The 18,616-nt window shown below is 52.2% G+C and overlaps 1 protein-coding gene across 3 annotated transcripts; it reads left to right on the top strand.

Annotated features, from left to right (window-relative positions):
* Positions 1-11,719: 11,719 nt before the first annotated feature.
* Positions 11,720-17,804, top strand: OSR2 (odd-skipped related transciption factor 2). 3 transcript variants are annotated; one of them, XM_015650489.2, is made up of 4 exons: positions 11,720-12,011; positions 14,869-15,596; positions 16,254-16,353; positions 17,041-17,804. In XM_015650489.2, exons 2-4 carry the CDS (start codon positions 14,941-14,943, stop codon positions 17,221-17,223), a joined length of 939 nt encoding a protein of 312 aa, XP_015505975.1. In that variant the 5' UTR covers positions 11,720-12,011; positions 14,869-14,940; the 3' UTR covers positions 17,224-17,804. The 3 variants fall into 3 exon arrangements, with proteins under 3 accessions (XP_015505975.1, XP_015505985.1, XP_015505991.1); XM_015650499.2 differs by having other exon boundaries at positions 11,720-12,007; XM_015650505.3 differs by having other exon boundaries at positions 11,721-12,011; positions 17,123-17,804.
* The last annotated feature ends 812 nt before the right edge of the window (positions 17,805-18,616 follow it).

Here is an 18,616-nt window from a genome sequence, read left to right on the forward strand (position 1 = left end):
CAGTAGCACATCCCACAGCACTGAGGCACTGGGATCCCTGGAAGCTGGGAAAGACTTTTCCCAGCAGGCTCTCAGGATGTCTCTCTTTAAGTGCTGCTGGCTGAACCAGCCCTTCAGGCAGATACTGCAGCAAACAGCAGGTCTTCCTCTTTCTTGTCAGCTCTCTTTCCAAAATAAGGTTACTGCAGAGGGCAGTCTCTTCTTGTGTAGAAGTCTTCACACTGCACTTTCCTCCTTTGGGTCTGTTTTTTCTATCTCCTGTAAGTTCAGAATTCATTTTCTTTGAGGCAACAGAAGTCCAAATGGGGGATAATTTTCCCACACATTCCAACAGTGTTGGTTCTCTACAGGAAGTACAGGAGTTGCTTTCAGCTCTTCTTTCTCACATCTTAACTAAATAAATGTTATGACAAAATTCTGTCTTTACTTTTGCAAAGTTAAACTTCTTAGCTCCTTCTTCAATATTTATTGCCAGATGTTTGGTCTTCAGAGTGTCATATGCAGACCTTGGGCTGTTTTTTTTACTTTTTCTCAAATTTCTGAAATAAAGACCTAGTACTTCTCCTTTTGAATAGCATTCAGACTCAGCAAGGTCAATAGCAAAATTCATGAGAATTTTGATCTCTATGTCTGCATAAAGACCTGGAGCACATCTTGCATTTTTGTCAACTTCCCTTTACCAAGGGAAAGAAATTTGTTCTGCCCTTGCTACTTTTCTCAACAGGAGTTGTGAAAAAAGCCCAAAGTCACATTGATGGAAGGATCTGCCATGGCCGTGCATGAATTCAAAAGCCAGGAGTAGATGGACCATACCCTGCAAGTGAGGGGAAAAAAGTATTCCAATTAATGAAATAAGGAGCAACAATGTAGTGAAACCTGCATTTGCAGTGAAACCATTAGGGAAACAGTCACTCTTTACTGTGTTTATGTATAACCAGTATCCCAAACACTGGAAAAAAAAATAATTTGTAGAGTGAGATGAATTCAACAAAGTGTCTGAGTGTCACTGAGGGAACCTGCTTAAAGTGACATCTGAATTTAAGATTAACCTCTTGCTTTTCATGGTGTTGGACTGTGTGCTTATCAGGGAAGTTTTATGTTTGAGGTTCAGGGAGAAGGTGATGGCCATGTCCTCTGAATGCTTTCAGATGACTGATTTTCAGAATGTTGCTGGCATTCTTCCAGCTGAAGGCCTGGCCATTAGATAAGCTTAACATTATGGTGGCCATTTGCAAAACAGATGAGAGCAGGAATAGCAAGAGGAAATGAGAAACCCAAGAAATCAGGAAGCTCCCTGAAAGTAAAGTCTAGTATTGGAAGGAAAAGTCTTAGATCCTTCCACTGAAAGAAAAACTATTAAGCATAAATTTTCAGCTGGTAAAAGTGTAGCCACTACCCCAAGGGAGACAAAAACACTGGCTGAAGCAATACTACCACAAGTGCTGGCTTAAAAAAACCTAGGAAATGTTGCGCTAGCTTCCTGTGTGAGAGTCTAGACAAAAATTTTTAGATATTGCCAGATAGGATACGATTACTTCTGCATTCAGGTGGGGGGTTTTAGTTTGGTTTGGTTTTCATTTTTAATGGTGAAGCCCATAGCTCTGCCGGCTAAAAACACTGTTTAATAATCCCTCCTCCACCAGTATTTAAAGTGTGTTAAATGGCATCAGAGCGTTACACTAGCAGAAGGTTTGACAGATATCATTTGGCAGATCCTGTGGTGGCTATTCACATCACCCTTACAGCTGCCTCTTCCCTCTCTCTGCCAGAAATTATTGCTTCTGGAAGTGGCTTGGCAAAAGGATCATACCTATAGTTCAGCAATTGTTGTTCAGCCAGATGCTGTAATTCAAACTTGCAAGCAGAGATAGCTTTTGTTCAATATTTAGTAGCTGAAGTGTCCTTTGCACTGGCATTTGGAAACATTGTGAACAGTGATCTGTGGTTACCACATTTTCACTATCAGGCTTTCACATGGCAATGGAACTTACTGTGGTGGAAACAGGAATGGGGCTCTCTCCACTGGTAATTTCCTGGCAGAAAGAAAATATTAAGTCATCTTTTTTTAATCAAAGAGCCTCACCTGAGTAAATATTCTAGCAATTCCAATTTTTAATTTTATTATCATAATCTGTTGCTCAAGCTGTGTTTTCTGACTGTGCAGCAATAATAGTGCCATGAGCACATGAAGATTTTTCAAACTGGCATTATATTCAGTTCCTCTTACATTTCCACACATAATCTGCATAACATTATTAAATCTTTCCTGTACATTATTTAGCCTCTGGGATCAAATGAAATCATACATAGCTGGAACTCTTTGGACTTTGACAGATGTCCTCTGGCAGATTTTTTGCAGCAGTTTTTAAGTTGTTACTGCTTTTAGCTATTTTCTGGCCTTTTCCTGGAATTGGATGCATGTCAGCTGCTCTGGTGGAAAACACCAACCTCTTAGCTTTTAAAGATGATAAAAGTGGGTTTGAGTTACTGTACCAGACTTTGAACTGAAGTGACTTGAAGGAAAGGTATGGTCCTTTTCACCAGCTCACCTGCAGGAAGAGTAGCACTCCACAGAGGGCTGTCAAAAGGGTTGGGAAGGTAATGCAGAGGACTTGCTTGCAAGTTTCTGGAGCAATGTTTACAGCATCATGCCTCTGGTTCTTTTTCCATGGGAGAGCACTGGGTATTCTCCTAAAAGAGTGGAAGTAATGAAAAAAATACTAAATTTTTGCAGCTCTATTTTAAAATAATACAAGTTCTCCTGAAACCAGTCTGCTTTGTGGGCTGTCTCCTACTGTGGTATTATGAAGTTACCCTAAGTAATACTAAGGTATTACTGCCTAGACAGTGCACGGTTTGCTTCTTTTCATCTCTACTCTTCATCTCTACATCTCTCACCTCTACAGAGTGTTATCTCTGCTTAAGTTACTATGCTTTCTACGGACTTGGAGCAACCATATAATACAGAAAAAAAATCCCACACCATCTTATTTTGATGAGTTCAGGCATTTTTGATCAACTGAGAATTTAAATCTGAATAAACTGAAGAATGTGATGCTGCATTCAAGAAGCATACTTTCACTTTAAGAAACCACAGCTGCAACAATAAGATGGAAATTTGACACACACTGGGTTGGAGGTGGCAAGGATTAAAGGTATGGAATTAGAAAATAAACCCCTTATGCTGTTGAACAGAATATGGGACATAAATCAATGACTAACTTTGGCTAAGCTTTGCCTTATGGAGGTATGCAGCATTGCAGCTTCACAGTTATCAGTATTTGTCATCTTGAGTATCAGTACACATGCCAGATGCAAAAGAGGGGCCCAGAGAGAACATGGGGGATGAGGAAAAGAAAATTAATAGTTTCAGTGACAATGTACAGTATTTTGATGTGAAACAGAACTTCTGTAATATTTCAAGGAGCTTACATACATATATATGTGTGTGTATATATATATATATATATATATGGACAAAAGCTGTTGGAAATAAGCCTTGAACTTCAAAATGTGCCTGATTAAAAAGAATACTGATAAAAATTGAGACAAGAACAGCTGGAACTTTGATTGCAGTTATGCTTTCTTCTGGATGTTTATTTCTAGATCACTTTTGCAGCTGCTTTTATCTACTTCTTAGAAGTTCTTTTAGATTTGAGGAACCATTAGCTGTAAAAGTAAACATCAGCTCAAGTCTGGTTTTATAGATCTTGAAACCATTGAGGTTGGGAAAGATAATGTGAGAATAATGCTGAATTAGATCAGACTTAAGTGATGCTTTGAACAGACGTTTAGCATTTCAGGCTCCACCTATGATTCTAACAGAACACTGAGTATTTCTAGTATTGTTCTTTATTAAGCAGTTAGGAATTTCCAAGCTCTAGGAATTAAAATACTTTTTTTGAAAACTTAAATTCATGTCTCACTGTCATTCAAAAGATAGAATGCTTTCAAAGTATACCTCCCCTATCTAGGTAGAGAGATGGTCCTTAAAACTAGTTCTGCTGCCTTTCAGTATCTGTCATATATAAATATTATGCTTTGAATAAAACAGATCTGAAGTTTTGACTCCATTTCACTCTGTTTTGTTATTGTAGTTGTTTAAGAGTTCTTTAATAACTGTGGGTTTTATTTGCTTAAGAGATGCCTGTTTGGAGACTGGAGAAAGGTCAGAGTTAACCCTGCTTAACCTTAGCTAATGACCTATATTGGTGGTCCCTTTTTTAGACCTCATGAGTGTCAGCAATGATGCTGTGGCCACTGACTGACTTTCATGCCAGGTCCCACTGAAATAAACACACTGTTATACTTTATGCTTCTTCCCAATATAAATTTTTAACACACTATATGGTCAAAGCCTTCTGGTTAAATTCACTGACACTTCTCTATTTTCAGACTTAAGATTTTAAGAATTCAAGCACAAGATACATTTTGTTAAAAAATCCTTTCAGATGGCTGCATGAGTCTTCTTCTGGGACCATTCCTAGATTCAAAAAATAATTTTTCAGTTTCTGTATTCAGCTTTCATTTCTCTGTCCTGAGCATTTCTGCTAATGATAGAGATTTCCTCACATTTCTCCATAGGCATTCTCTCTAGGCTCCCTGAAAGCCCCTAGTCTTGCAGATGCCATTGATCCTTGCTCCCATCACAGCCAGGAAGGCTGTCATTACAAAGCATTCCATGCCCCAGGGTCTCTTCTGCTCCCTTCCACACACCTACAGCCTCCCAAAAGAACAGGGTGCTGTATCTTCACAGGCAGGGTTCACCCAGCAGTTCAGAAACACACATCCTCATAGCAACAGTGACATTCAAAAGCTCCTGGTTGCATTTGGGAAACCAGTAGTCACATTGTCACAAGGACAACTGAGTGGAAAAGGAGAATATATATTGCACTGGAAAGTTTGCAGTGTGGCTGGCTATCTCATTCCCCTCTTCTCTGGAGCTGGAAATAAGAGGCCTTGAGTCAATTCTGTTTCTACTTCAATGTCATGTCCTTGGCTTTCAGCACTCCTCTGGTGCTAAAATGAGTTTTGGTGCTGAAGTGAATGGGTTTTATGTTTTTCTTGGAGACAATTCTCAAGGGAGAATTTGAAAGCACAGTATAACATCTAAGTATAACATCTAATAATTTTCACCAGCCTAGCAAGGGTAAGCAAGCCAAATAAATGAAAGAGTTAATGCAAACATAAATCCTGCAATAAACATTGATACTGTTTATGAGACAGACCATGCCATCTACTCTAGACTAAACAGGGAAAAAGGCCATTTGCAAACTTCACCCTACCCTTCACAGTCCCGTCCAAGTCCCTCAAGTACTCCTGGGATCTGTGAAGGGGAACTAAGGAGAGCAAGCAAAATGCCAATCCTCTGAGCAGAGATTTATACCATCCTGGGAACAGAAAACAAAAGTCCATGAGCAAAGAAGAAATCCACTGCTGGATCTTCACTCTGATTTGTCCTGGTTTCACATGGTTTCAGTTTGTTGCTGACTCATGATACCCAGACACCAGAGACTGTCTGCAGTGACACACTGGCTCAGCTGGACAGGAAGAGAAGGAAAGTGAGGTAGAAGAGTATTCTTTACCAGAAAGTCTTCTGACTGGTCCATGCCCATTTCAGTTCTATTCTTGAACTGATCTGTTCTTTTTCCCAGCTGTGGCTTTGACTGTACACCAGAGTGATCTTTCCCTGAGCTTTCCCCACAATGGCTATGGAGGGTTCATGGAGAAAAAGAACTCTTTTTCCCATGCCATAAGCTAAATTCTAACTGTTCTCCACTGCAAAATCTCTACAGTGCATCAATCAGCATTGCATCCACAGATTCTGTGTTAGTGCCACTGTCCTTTCACCCAACAGGATGATGCAGACAGTGGTGCTACGAGGTGGCAGCAGAAGCTGAGAACACCAGCACTTAAGGCAAAAACAAGGTAGTCATACAGATACCAGTGCCAACAACTTAACTCATGGAAAAGGACATGAAAGCAAGCATGATGAAAATTCTTGCCTAGAACAGTAACTGCTCTTGGGTTTTTTTATAAACTTTTGTTCATTTGTTTATTTTTATGAGGCAGTCTGAAAATAGTATCCCTGATTAAGTAAATATTTAAAACCAGCAGTAAACCACACATGCAGCAGATGACTGGTGTATAAAGACATCGAAGCACCTGCTTAGATATTGCCCTGGGTAGCAATGATCTTAAGCATGCACTTATATACTTTTTGGGTCATACTGAATAGAGACACAGAGTTATGTTCAGCCTTGGCAGTGTCTTTAAGTTCTTTCTAATGCCTTACCCTGGTAAGCTTTCCCTCAATTTTCTTGTATTTCAGCAATCTTCAATAACTTAACCTTCAAAAGCCCTGATTTTATTAAGAAGTGCAGGGTTTCATCAGTAAGGTTTATCTGGACATTGTAGAAGTGAATCTGACCAAGAATAACTCTTAGTTTTTTGTAATATCCATTATTGTCCTTTTCTTTGAATTAGATGCCACAAAGAACTGAAAAAAACTCACAGAGATTACTACAGACATTGTGCACATCTGTAAGTGATGATTTGCATATGCTTGCACCGTGCTTGTAATGCTCTGAAAATATCTGAAATGCTCTGTAGTATCCTGGTTTATAACATATCCTTCACCACAGTTTACACATTGAGAATGCATGCTGAAAACAGGAAACCCGCATATGGAGGGTAGGTAAAAGAGGATTATAGTATACATGCATTCAACAGAATAGTCCCAGTTTAAAAGTATCATGAGCATCAGGCTTGCATAAACAAATCAGTGCTTAACCCACAGATGTATCTAATGACCAGATGGATTCTGCATGTTTACAACTGGAAAAAATTCTCAGAGCTTTTCTATTGTTTGTTGACTTACACCCTATAATATTAATTTTATTTGTGAAACCAGATTATTCACTGGGATATTGCAAGTTCTTGAAAGGAAATGGAGTTACTTAATATATGCCACAGGAGAAGATATATGGGTCTGTTCTCTGCTGCCTTGGAGTTCTCATGTCCTAGGTGAGTTACGAGGCATGCGACCAAAAGTACAACTGCATTTCTTAAACCAATTTATCGCTTTTATACAATATTTCTTTTAGATTTCCCCCCTAGCAGTTGGATCAGAGATTGCAAACTTCATGATCCTTTCGGCCTGACACAGCTGCAGAACTTTATAGGAGCCTGAATTCAGGAGTGTAGTCTACAAACCCATGGCCGTGCAGCAGGCAGGCAGCCCTGAAGCCCTGCCGACCTTCACCTTGCAGATGTCCTTTGACTCGTCTGCCAAGAGAGGGAAAATGCCACTACCAGAGAGTAAGCAGAGCCTGTCAGCCTGGGGACCCTCCGCAGTCCCAAGGCTCGGCATGGGGGCTCAGAGGTATGGAGCAATGGGAAAGGGGCCCACTCGTGTGCAATGGGTGTCTGTGGATCCGCAGCACAGCCCTGCTCAGTGTTTCTGGGCTGATGGCAAGCAAGACTTTAGCTGAAAAGTTGCTTAAACCAGAGCAAGGTTGTTGTATTTCTTTATGTCTTGACATCTATTCACTTCAGACACCACAAAAACCTCTCATTGCTGATGGCCGGGGAAGGAGCATTTTTGGCTAGAAAAGTTCTTTTATTGAGAGCTCGGGGCCCGCCGTCGGGGCAAGGCAGCAGCACCGCAGCCGGCCTCATCCGCAGCATCCATCGCCCCATCCGCACCGCGCTGTTGTACCGAGGCAATAGCTGCGCCACGGCGCAAGTTCCGCGGGACGAGCGGCCCCCAGCGCTGTGCACACGGCAAAAACGGACTCGGCCAAAGGCGGTTTGACGCTTCTCCCGGTGCGCCCGTCAGCTCCGCCGTGTCCGACGTGGAGCCAAGAGCTTCGGGAGCGGGGAGCCGGGGCTCGGCTGTGGCCGGAGACCAAAAGCCCCCCGGGGCTCTGTGCTCCCTAGAGAGCGGAAGAGCAGGAGGAGGCACCCGTCGGGCTGGCTGCGGCGGCGATTCACATCGGGGCGGCAGCCGCGGTGCCGCGGGTGAGGCTGCTGGGCCCGCTCCCCGCTACCCAGGGGCAGCCCCGCGGCCGGGACCGCGGGCAGGGGCCCAGGGCCAGTGGGTGGCGGGGCTTGAACATCCGGGGGAGACGCGGGCGGTATCCAGCCCGCTGAGGTCGTTGCGTGCTTAATTACTTTTTTCTTTCATGGAGATAAATCGCGGCGGTATTCTACGGGGATATGAGTCCGAGAAGGGAAAAAGGGGACGCTGAGCGGGAGTTGCAGCGGCGGTGTCCCCCGGAGCCTGCCAAGCGCCGCGTCCCCGGCCGCCTACGCCTGTTTGTCAAATCTTGGCATTTCCTGACTAGTTCAGTAAAAACAAAACAGAATATCCCACCCAATAAATCGAAGCGAAGCCTGTGATGATTTAGTCACCAAGAAACACCAGCGGAATCAGATGCCAGATAAACGGGCGGTCACTGTTTTCCTTAAAAAAAAAAATTAAAAAAAAAGTGCTCGCTGTGTAGCCGAGTCGTTCGCCGCATCGGCCTGTCTGTCAGCCGGGGTTAGCCCAGGGCTGGGCTCAGTCCGCGGTTGCCCTCTCTGCCCAGCGGCCGCTCTGCGCTGCACGCCCCGGCTGAGCTCCGTGAGCCAGCGGCCGTCGGGGGCCCTCGGGTCGCTTCCTAAAGCAGGGTGCAGCGGTGCCCTGCACCGGGGACTGTGCTGCCGGCCCGTTCCCTTGGCGTAGCCCCTGTCGTGAACCGGAGCCGGCCCGAGTACCCGCTGACCCCTCTCTCTCCGATGCCGGCTGCGGGCGCACCCCTGATCCCCTCTGAAGACCCTGCCCCATTCATATTCGCGAGGATGGGTTCCAGCGGCCGCGGCCCCCCACTGCCGATAGCGCTCCGTGCACGCATCACGCACCGCAGCCGCGCACGGTGCCCCGCGGTGGGGCCCGACAAGCGCCTCTGCGGGGTCTCGCTGCCGTCTCCCATCTCTGTACTCGGAAAGGGGCGAATGGTCAAGGTTTGCCCCAAGCTTCACGGCCGCGGAGGAACCGCTTTAATCTCTTCCCCGCAGCAAGAACAAGCACTGCCTATCTCCTTGTTCCCCTGGACGGGATCCAGCGCTCCGGATGAATTTATTTGGGGGGTGGGGGGGGTGCGGTGCGGTGTAGGAAAAGAGAGCAGAGGGAGGCTGAGATAACCGCGGCGATGTTTGCACCGGCGGGACGCGCGGGTGGGAGAAGTAGGTACGAGGTGAGCGCTCGGACGCCCGCGGATAGAGGTGCTGCGTCCGAGCTCTTCGGCGCCCCGCTGCCGCCGTCTCTCGGGCGGTGCGGGGACAGCCCGGCTCTGGGTCCGCCGGGACTCCCATCCCAATGTTCTGGGTCGGCCGGGACACCCACGGCGGGGCCGGGGCCCGGCCCGGGCGGGCGCAGCGCGCAGGGCTCCGCTCCGACCTGCAGGCGGCGCTGCAGCACCGCGGGCCGCGGCCGCCGGGCACAGCGTTCCCCCGCGCCGCCCGGCCGTGCCCGCGACCGGCCCGGCACAGCGGCCCCGCCGAGCGGGACAAGTGCCTGGGGGGCGGGAGGGGCTCGCCCCAGGTGGACGCGGAAAGATGACACGGCAGTGCTGGGCTCCTGCGGGACCCGGCGGCCCGTGGCCCGGCTAGTGTCATCCCTGCTCGACGGGTGCCGCTGCCGTGGGGCCCCCCGGCGTCCAAGCGAGCCCGGGCTCTGGCTGGTGCGGAGCTGAGGCGGCATTACCGATGGGCCACGCGGTCGGCTCTCGCCGCGCACCTGCCGGCCGGGCCGGGAGGAGTCCGGAGTCGCGCCGGGGTCACCGGGTGCTCCCGGCCAGCGCGGACGGGCTGCCGGTGGTGGGAGAGCGCGGCGTAGCCGAAAGGTACCACGAGCAGCCCGGGAGCGAGCAGCCCCGGCAACGACGTCGCACCGCACAGTCCTCCTCCCGAGTTCCCTCCACTTTGAGTCTTTTTCGTTGTCTGGTCGGCTTGTGATTTGAGGAGGTCGTTGTTGTTTGGGGATGTTTTTAGATTCTGGTTTTGATTTTGGGCTGGTTGTTAAATACATATATATATATAAATTTTTTTCCTCCACAAGTGCGGCTTATTTCTACTTGCTGTAAAGGGCAAGAAATGATGGTTCTCCCGAAGCAATTTCCCTTTGATCCTTGAGTCCGGGGGTATTGTTGTTGGTATCCAGACGCCAGAAGTGCAGGGAAGAAATTGCGACTCTAAAGTCCCTTTTTGGCTTCGTTCTTGAAGCAACCGACCTCCTTCGAGAAAGAAAAACGAGAGTATGAGGGTCCTGCCCCCGCGTGCTGCCGGACTCCCCCAGCCCAGGCGCTGCTGACGAGCCCTTGTCTTTTGCAGGCTCCCCGAGGCGGCCCGCACCCACCTCACACCCGAACCGAGGAAATCGCTCCTTCTCCCGGAATTGTGAACTTCCGTATCCTCACTGCCCGGGAGAAGAAATTCCATTTATTTAGTCTGTCTGGGATTTAAAACAGAGCATTTTCGAAGCAGGGATCTATGAAAAGAAACGAAAAACAGCCCCGGCGGCCAGCGGCAGCCGCGGGCTGCAGCGTGCGCCGTCCCCGGCTGGGCTGCCCTGTGAGGGGACACGGCCAAAACTTCCTCTGCTGACTCTTATTCCCCTCTTCGATTAATTTTTTCTTACTGTACACTAAAAGGAAAAAAAATAAATCTCCATACAGCTGTAATTTATGTCCTCTTCTCTACCTCGGGCTTGAATTACCAGCATAGACTTTACCTTTGAAAATTTTTCAAAGATATCCTTTAAGTGCCATTTCTCCCGACATATTTCTGTCCTTTTCCAATTCTAGTTCAAATTTCCAGTCCAGATCACACGATAAATTCCCCATACATGTGATTGAAATAACGCACATAACAAGATAGTATTACAGATAAAAAATGTAACCCAAAGCTGACATATGCAACCAGCCTCATTGCAGCTATTGGCGAACGTGAATAGAGCTACCTAATCGAGACATTTGAAGAGGGTTAGGGCGGCCTCATTTAGCAGTAAATTCCCCGGTAATAAATTGAAACTGCTTTCGAAACTATGTGTTTGTTCCAGGTAGGGATTGTGTGCTTAGTCACCGCGAATGCGGATACCTCCGCAGAGCTTCTCTTCACGAATCTGCCCTTAGGCGGCTCAGTCGCAGTGAAAGGGCAGCGCCGAATCGCTGACGGTGCATAGGGCGACCCGACATGACGGTCACAAGCCCATTTGGACGTGAGCACTGTCTGCATCCACTCTCGGCGACATGGGCACCCACAAAAAAAACACGCTCTAAGTTTGGGTGTGTTATTTTAGATATTTACGACAATAGGGCCGCCTATGTCACCCCAGCTGGGGCACGACGGGCAGCCGAGATAGGCGGCGAGACGCAAGGAGAGCGCAAATACCCGCGGCCGGCAGAGGGACGGGGGGCGTCGAGCTGTTCTCGGAGGGAAAAGTCACCTTAGGTGACGCGGGGGGAGCGGGGGGCGTCCTGCCACTTTAAAGCCCAGTTGCTACCCAAACACAAGTAAACAGTGGGGCCGGCTCGGCGGGGCGGGCCGGGGCCGGGGCCGCGGCCGGGGGCGGTCCCGTCCCGTCCCGTCGGGGCGGAGCGGCGCGGCCCCGAGCGCGGGGCTGTGCGCGCCGCGGGGTGGGCCGGCGGCTGCGGCGGGCGGGCGGGGACAGCGCTCCACGCCAGTCACCGCTGAAATGTGATGGACCGGGCAGGGGGCGGCTCAGACTCGCGCCGAGCCTCGCCGGGGTCGAAGGCGGGAGGCTGCGGGCGGGAGGCGGCGGTCTATGCCGGGGCTCCGGGACCGCCGTGACCAGAGCTCCCAGCCGCTTCGCCCAGCCTTCCGCAACATGCCGGTCGCCGCCGGGCCCCGGCCCCGCTGAGCGCCCCCGCTGTGGATCTAATGTCTCCGTGAAGGTGCCGCGGCCGCCGCCTCAGCTTTGCCCCGGGAGGAGCAGCAGGCTGCGGTAGGTGAGTGGCTCCGTTGGCCCGCCCTGCCCGCTGCCGTCGGCGGGAGCGGGGCGGCCGCCCCGAGAGCGGAGCGTGCGCTCAGCCGGGAACGCGGGGCCGCCGGGTTTACTTTCAATTCGCAACTCAGCGGCGGCTTGGGGTGCGGGTGTCCCCTCTCCGCGCCGGGGGCGCGTTGGTGCGAGGCCAGGCCACGGCAGCCTCCCGGGATGGGCTCTCGAGGTCCTTCAGGCGGAACTCCTAGCAGGGAAAAGCCGATCCGTGCATGGACTACGAGCTAAGTAAGCCTCGGGTCGCACTGGAGAAACCTCGGCCGGGGGAAATACCTGGCTGCTCGGGCAGCGACGGCCGCGGCTTCGGGTGAGGCCGTCGGGGAGAGGAGGCGACCCGATGCCCACTCGTTCCCTGGGTAGAACGGCAGCGCCTTTGGGACAAGGTCCCGGCCCCACCGCGGGAGAACGGGGAACGCGGGCCGGACCAGCAGGTCGGCGGCAAGCAGGTAGAGAGGGTTGTCCTGACACCGGGCTTAATTTAATTAAGCTCTCTGAATGGAAAGGGAAAAGGAAGTGCCAAGATTTAAGTAACATCCGTTTTTGGTTGACTTTCAAACCGCCCCCGACACACCTTAATATAAATGGCCTTAAAATCACGTACGAAGGCACTTTCTGGTCTTTTTTAAAATACGTTTTACTAAAGTTACCTCCAAATACAAATAGTAGCAGATGTACTGCCATTCAGACAGAAGTGTAGTTTTAAAAGTTTCTACTTTAAAATGAGAATTTCGTGCTCAGAACGGTTTTCTCAGAGTTGGTTCATAGACACCAAAACGAGCGTGGTGCAATGACACCCCCACACAGTCACCAAACGCTGCTGTAACAGAGGGAGCTCTGCCCTACAGAAACACTGCCCCTACCTCGGTCGTAGCTCCCAGCCGGTGGCTCCGAAACCCAGCCTCAAACAACAGGGCTGAAGGTAGGAGCAGCCGGAGCAGCCAGCGAAAAGTGATTTAATATCTTCTGTTTCGGTTCCTTGAGGAAACCGAATAGGAACTCACACTACGACGTCTTTAAAAATAAATCTGTATATATAACCACCTCCCCTCAATGAAACGAAAAAGTGTCCATATATAATAGTATCGATAACTGTCCCCAGTATCGATACAATCACAAACGAGGAAAACTGGGAAGCAGTGGAGGAAGCTTCGAAGAGCCACGACTCGAGGCAAACGAAAACAGGAGTAGGCAGCACTGCATTTCACTCCCGACCTCCTTGCCACTTTTTTTTTTCCCCCTAGTCGGCCAATTATGAGATGCCACAAACGTGGAGGAAAGGTATTTTAGGAAAAAAATGGAAAAGTGTCTTTCCAGCCGGAGTGCGTGCAGTGGCAGCGGAACGGCAGGAGCCGGGCAGCAGCGGCCCGGGAGGCAGGGACACCGCTCACGGAGCGCGGGCTCTGCGCTTGGAGAGTTTCCTTAATTTTTGTTGTTGTTCGGAGCTGGTGGTTTAGGATTTTTCCGGGGGGAGAGTTTCTCGTTTATTTTGGAAACTGCGCGTTACCAGACCCTCCACACAAATCCCTTGAGGTGCTGGGTCACCCCCGGCCCTACCTCTTGTTTACAGGCCCAGAGAGACCCCGGCGTTTGCTTTGGCCGCTTTTCTGGTTCGCGGCAGCCTCTTGGTTGCTGGAAGTGAATCCTCAACGAAAGCAAAAAAAGAGGAAACCGCAGGGACTTGTCCCCCGCTCCCATGTCCCCTTGCCCCGTGGGAGGGGAGCGTCGTCCCGAGTTCGCCGAGGGGACCCCCTTGCGACGGGCCCGGCGGTTTCGGTTGAATGGGCTGAGTGAAACCCTCTGACAGTCACACACCGCTCATTAGCTCACGGCCCTGCCGCTCCGGCGGAGCTCCCGGCCGGGGGACGCCCGAAGGGGTGCGGGGGGCTCGGCCGCACGGCTCCGTCCCGCCGGGGCTGCGCTCGCCCTTCTCGGCCCTGCGACACGGAGGGAGCCGGCTGCGGGGCAGCGCCGTGCCGGGCGGCCCTCGGCGGGCCGGGGAGGCCTCCGGGCTGGCCGCTCTTCTCGCCGCCGGTGGGATAGCTGCTGCGCGGGGGGCTGGGTAGGAGGTGTGCGTGCGGGGCAGGGGCTCCTTTTCTCTCCTTCGGTTATCTTGACAAATGAGTTGTTGTTGAAGGAAGAAAAATAAGCAACGGAGCTAGGACGAACGCGGGGCTTATTCCCCCCCGCTCCGCCCCCCGGGCCTGACTCGGCTCTCCGCGAACACCCCGCTGTATCCCGGGGAGGCCCCAGCCAGGAGGGGTCGGGGTCGGGGCCTCGGCGCCCGCAGGAGGCCGGGCGGAGGGTGGAAGCGACGCCGGGGGTCAGGTCGGCGCGGGGGGCATGGGGGAGGCGGCCCTGGGGTCCCCGCGGTGGGCGCTGCGGGGGAAGGTGGCAGGGCGGCGGAAAGCAGAGAGGCTTCGTCCCCTCCCGTGGGTCTGTTCCGCCTGTATTTTTACACGATTCGTTTAATTTGAATTTGCGGCGCCTTCGGCTGGCTCGATGCGGTGTTTTCTCCTTTTTATTTTAATTTCCGATGGGTGTTTTGGGAACGCTATTTTTATTTATTCATTTCCTACGCTTCAGCTTCTCCGGTCGAAGCGATCGCGCCGTGGGTCAGTGTGCGCCGCCGGTCCCGGCGGAGGACGGGAGCCTGGGCTGTGGCGGGGCGCTGGGGCCGCGGCAGGGCAGTGCACCAGAGCCGTGCCTGGCCCTCCCTGGCTCCGCTGCTGCGCTCGCCTCGGCTAAGGAGTACCACGGTGCTCTCAGTAAAAGTCTCTCTCCCCTCTTTTCTCCCTCTTTCTTCCTAGGATTTTCTCCCCATCTCTGAAGCCCATCCAGAGGCACCAGCTGCTCTGCCGACTCTTGCCCACCTCGGGAAGATGGGAAGCAAGGCTCTGCCAGCCCCCATCCCGCTGCACCCGTCCCTGCAACTCACTAACTACTCCTTCCTCCAGGCTGTGAACACCTTCCCCGCAGCTGTGGACCAGTTGCAAGGTCTGTACGGACTCAGCGCCGTGCAAACCATGCACATGAACCACTGGACATTGGGCTACCCCAATGTGCATGAAATCACCCGCTCTACCATCACGGAGATGGCGGCCGCGCAGGGCTTGGTGGACTCCCGCTTCCCTTTCCCCGCGCTCCCCTTTGCCACGCACCTCTTCCACCCCAAGCAAGGGGCCATCGCCCACGTCCTCCCAGCATTGCACAAGGACAGGCCCCGATTTGACTTTGCCAACCTGGCAGTAGCGGCCACGCAGGAGGACCCCCCCAAGGTGGGGGAGCTCGCCAAGCTGAGTCCCGGACTGGCCTCGCCCCTGTCGGGCATCAGCAAGCTGTCCCCGGACAGAAAGCCTTCCCGCGGCCGCCTGCCCTCCAAGACGAAAAAGGAGTTCATCTGCAAGTTCTGCGGCAGGCACTTCACCAAGTCCTACAACCTCCTCATCCACGAGCGAACCCACACGGACGAGCGTCCCTACACCTGCGACATCTGCCATAAGGCTTTCCGGAGGCAGGACCACCTGCGGGACCACCGGTGAGGGACCACCATGACCGGGGTCGGGCCGTGGGCAGCCGGGGTGGGGTGAGCCGCTCGAGGGGGGATGAGACTCAGCGGCTCCAGGAGCCACGGGAACAACACCGGGAAAAGCCCCCGGCTCAGATTCCGTGGCCACGGAGGGACCAGGGCAGCCGAAACCTGCGCTTTGTGTGGGAAGTTCAGCCTCCTGAGGGAGAGCCAGAGGGGTTCGCAGCCGGACATGAAGATCCAGAGGCTTTTGTGCTTCTGAGTCATGATCCTGGGGGATGCAGGGAACAGGATGGGTCGCAGGTGGGAGCTTCCCTGTTGATCCCCCACCCATCTCTGCATGCTGCGGCCGGTGCTGAGAGGCGCCCGCGGCCGCAGAGCTGAATCCTCTCCGCCTTCGCAGAGGAGCGGGCTCGGGTCCGGCCGGCAGAGCAGATGCTGTCCCGGTCTGGCACCAGAGAGTGCAGTCACGCTTCGATACGAATTATTGCAAATGTTTCGAACCGGTCAAGAAGTTTAACCATACACAGAATAATAATGGGGAAAGGAGGGAAGAGGAGGGTGAGGGCGTCTAGGGGGGGAGCCGAGTTTGGGGAAGGGGGGGTCTGGGGTCGTGTGGCCCACGCGCCTCCGGCAGCGCTGCTCACCCCACGGGTTGCCTTCCAGGTACATCCATTCCAAAGAGAAACCCTTCAAGTGCCAGGAGTGCGGGAAGGGCTTCTGCCAGTCCAGGACCCTGGCGGTCCACAAAACTCTACACATGCAGGTGAGCCCGCCCTTCCCCGGCCTTTCAACGCGTGGCGCTGACCCGGCCCAGCCCGGTTCGGTCCGGCTCAGCTCGTCTTGGCCAGACGCGGGGCAGGGGCGGTGGCTACCGGGGAATCAGGGCTCTGGTGCGGAGGGGAGCGAGGAGGGTCCGGTCCCGGGGGTCCGCCGGGGGACAGCTGTCCGTGGTTACCTCCGCGGCCGCGGGAGACCCGCGGGAAAACGGCGCCCTTGGGAGACGGGCTTAAAGCCAGCGGGGACGCGGTTAGCGGCGGGGAGTGAGCCCCGGGTTCGGGTTTGTCCACGCCGCTGGTTCGAGGCGTTTTTCATTGAGGGCTGCAGCCCTGCCCTGGCGGCAGGAGCGGGGCGGCCCGGCGGCGGGATGCGGTGCGGAGGGACCGCCGTGGCGGCCGGGCGGGCAGCGGGAGTCCCGGAGCTGGAGGGCGGATCGGAGACTGTTTTCCGTGTGCCCCAGGGGCGCGGAACATCACGACTCGAGAATCATAAAATAAGACTTTTGGGGCAGGATAGGGAGAGGTGGGCGGCCGCCCGGCCGCACGGGGCTCCTCTCGTTCGTGTCCTCCCCCGATAACTCGAGTTGTGGGTTGCGATGAGAAAAAGTGCAGTAATACGTTAAACCAGGTGGTTTGTGAAGGATTAATCCTTTGCTTGCTTCAAATCTGAACAGGAATCTCCACACAAATGCCCCACATGTGGAAGAACCTTTAATCAAAGAAGTAACCTGAAAACTCACCTTCTTACCCATACAGACATCAAGCCCTACAACTGTGAGCAGTGCGGCAAAGTGTTCAGGCGAAACTGTGATCTACGGCGGCACAGTCTAACTCACACCCCGCGGCAGGACTTCTAGAGCAGCCAGGGACCCGCGCCCGCTCCGGCAGCTCCAACTTGCCCACTTTACTCAAGGAGTGTATTGTAGGAACTCGCAGACGCGCGCACACACACACACGGAGACACGCACGCAGACTCGGGGCCAAGCTTTCCTACCACATGTCTGCGAAACTCGTTTAGAGAGTGCGGACTGCAGGATCGGGCCCCTCTCCAACCCACACCCAAGCGTAAAGCTCATCTTGTAGATAATCGCGGCTCATTTTAGAGCTCTGTACAGAATGTGTTTTTTTCTTGGTTTGTTTGTTTTGTATCGTGTCAGATGCACATCGATAACAAATCATGGAGGCAAAGTATCTCTTTAAAAATGTATTTCAAAATAAATCCTTTTTTTTTTTCCAAATACCTCCCGCCTTCTTGTATTATTCTCTGAGCATTTGGGCTTTTTTTTTCCTGCTGTGTCAATGCAATGGTAAAGCATATTGAATAAATTTCCTAGCTGGGTAATTGTACTGTCACAACAATTTTGGTGATCGCTTTTGTTTGGTCTGTTCCACTGTCGCTGTTGTGTTATCTATTGTTAAGTAAAATGAAAGTGCCTTATTTGAGAGTTTATAGCTCCATTACTTAATAGTACGAATGTCTAAATATTAACTTCTGTACTTCTTTTATTTTTTAATTTTCCCGAAAGATTTTTTCTAAAGAACAAAAACAAAGAAATATTTGCAAATAAACAGATCTTAGGAAATAATGCATAGAGCCGTTCTTACGCCAAAGCGGCTTATTAGTAACTTATTTGCAATCAGGCCGTATATTGTAAAAGCTATCCCTCTCGCGGGGGTTGCAGCAGGCAGCCTCCTGTCTGTAGACTTTGGACACGAGCAATTCACCCGCCTAGACAGGGACTTTATCCTGCAGAAGACGATTCTTTCCCGACAGCTCTGGAAGCAAACAGCGAGGCGCCAATTCCGCCCTGCGGGCCGGGCTCATCCGCGGGCCCTGTCCCTGCCTGGGGCGCCGGGAGCAGGGATCCCCTCACCCCGCTCCCCTCCTCCGTCTGCGCTGCCGAGCACAAGTCACGCCCAGGGGGTTGGACGGAGAGGCGCTGAGGACAGGGATTGTTCCCCCCTCTCGGGAGACCCTCACCCCACGGTGGGGACCCCCAGGCACTCCCCGCCGGGGTGGCTTCGGTGACTCTGCATGTCCGCCCCGTGGGCTCAGTGCCTGCCCCGGCTCTGCAGCCGGCAGGATGGCGGCACTGAACAGTGGGCTCTCCTCCCTCGCCATCCTTGCAAGCCCCTCACCAGTGCCTGTGGACTCTTCTGGAAAGGCGTGGTGCCAACACTAAGGCATTTTCCCTGATATGTTGCAGGGTGACTTGGAAGTGCATCCCCTCATTACCATCCCACTGCTCT

The sequence above is a fragment of the Parus major genome, chromosome 2 (genome assembly GCF_001522545.3).
Source record: "Parus major isolate Abel chromosome 2, Parus_major1.1, whole genome shotgun sequence".
NCBI lineage: Eukaryota > Metazoa > Chordata > Aves > Passeriformes > Paridae > Parus > Parus major.

Bases quoted from the DNA above. Each gene is read 5' to 3' on its own strand.
- OSR2 (XM_015650489.2), top strand. From the start codon at position 14,941: ATGGGAAGCAAGGCTCTGCCAGCCCCCATCCCGCTGCACCCGTCCCTG. The intron at 15,597-16,253 runs GTGAGGGACCAC...GTTGCCTTCCAG, and splicing joins GACCACCTGCGGGACCACCG to GTACATCCATTCCAAAGAGA. The intron at 16,354-17,040 runs GTGAGCCCGCCC...AAATCTGAACAG, and splicing joins ACAAAACTCTACACATGCAG to GAATCTCCACACAAATGCCC.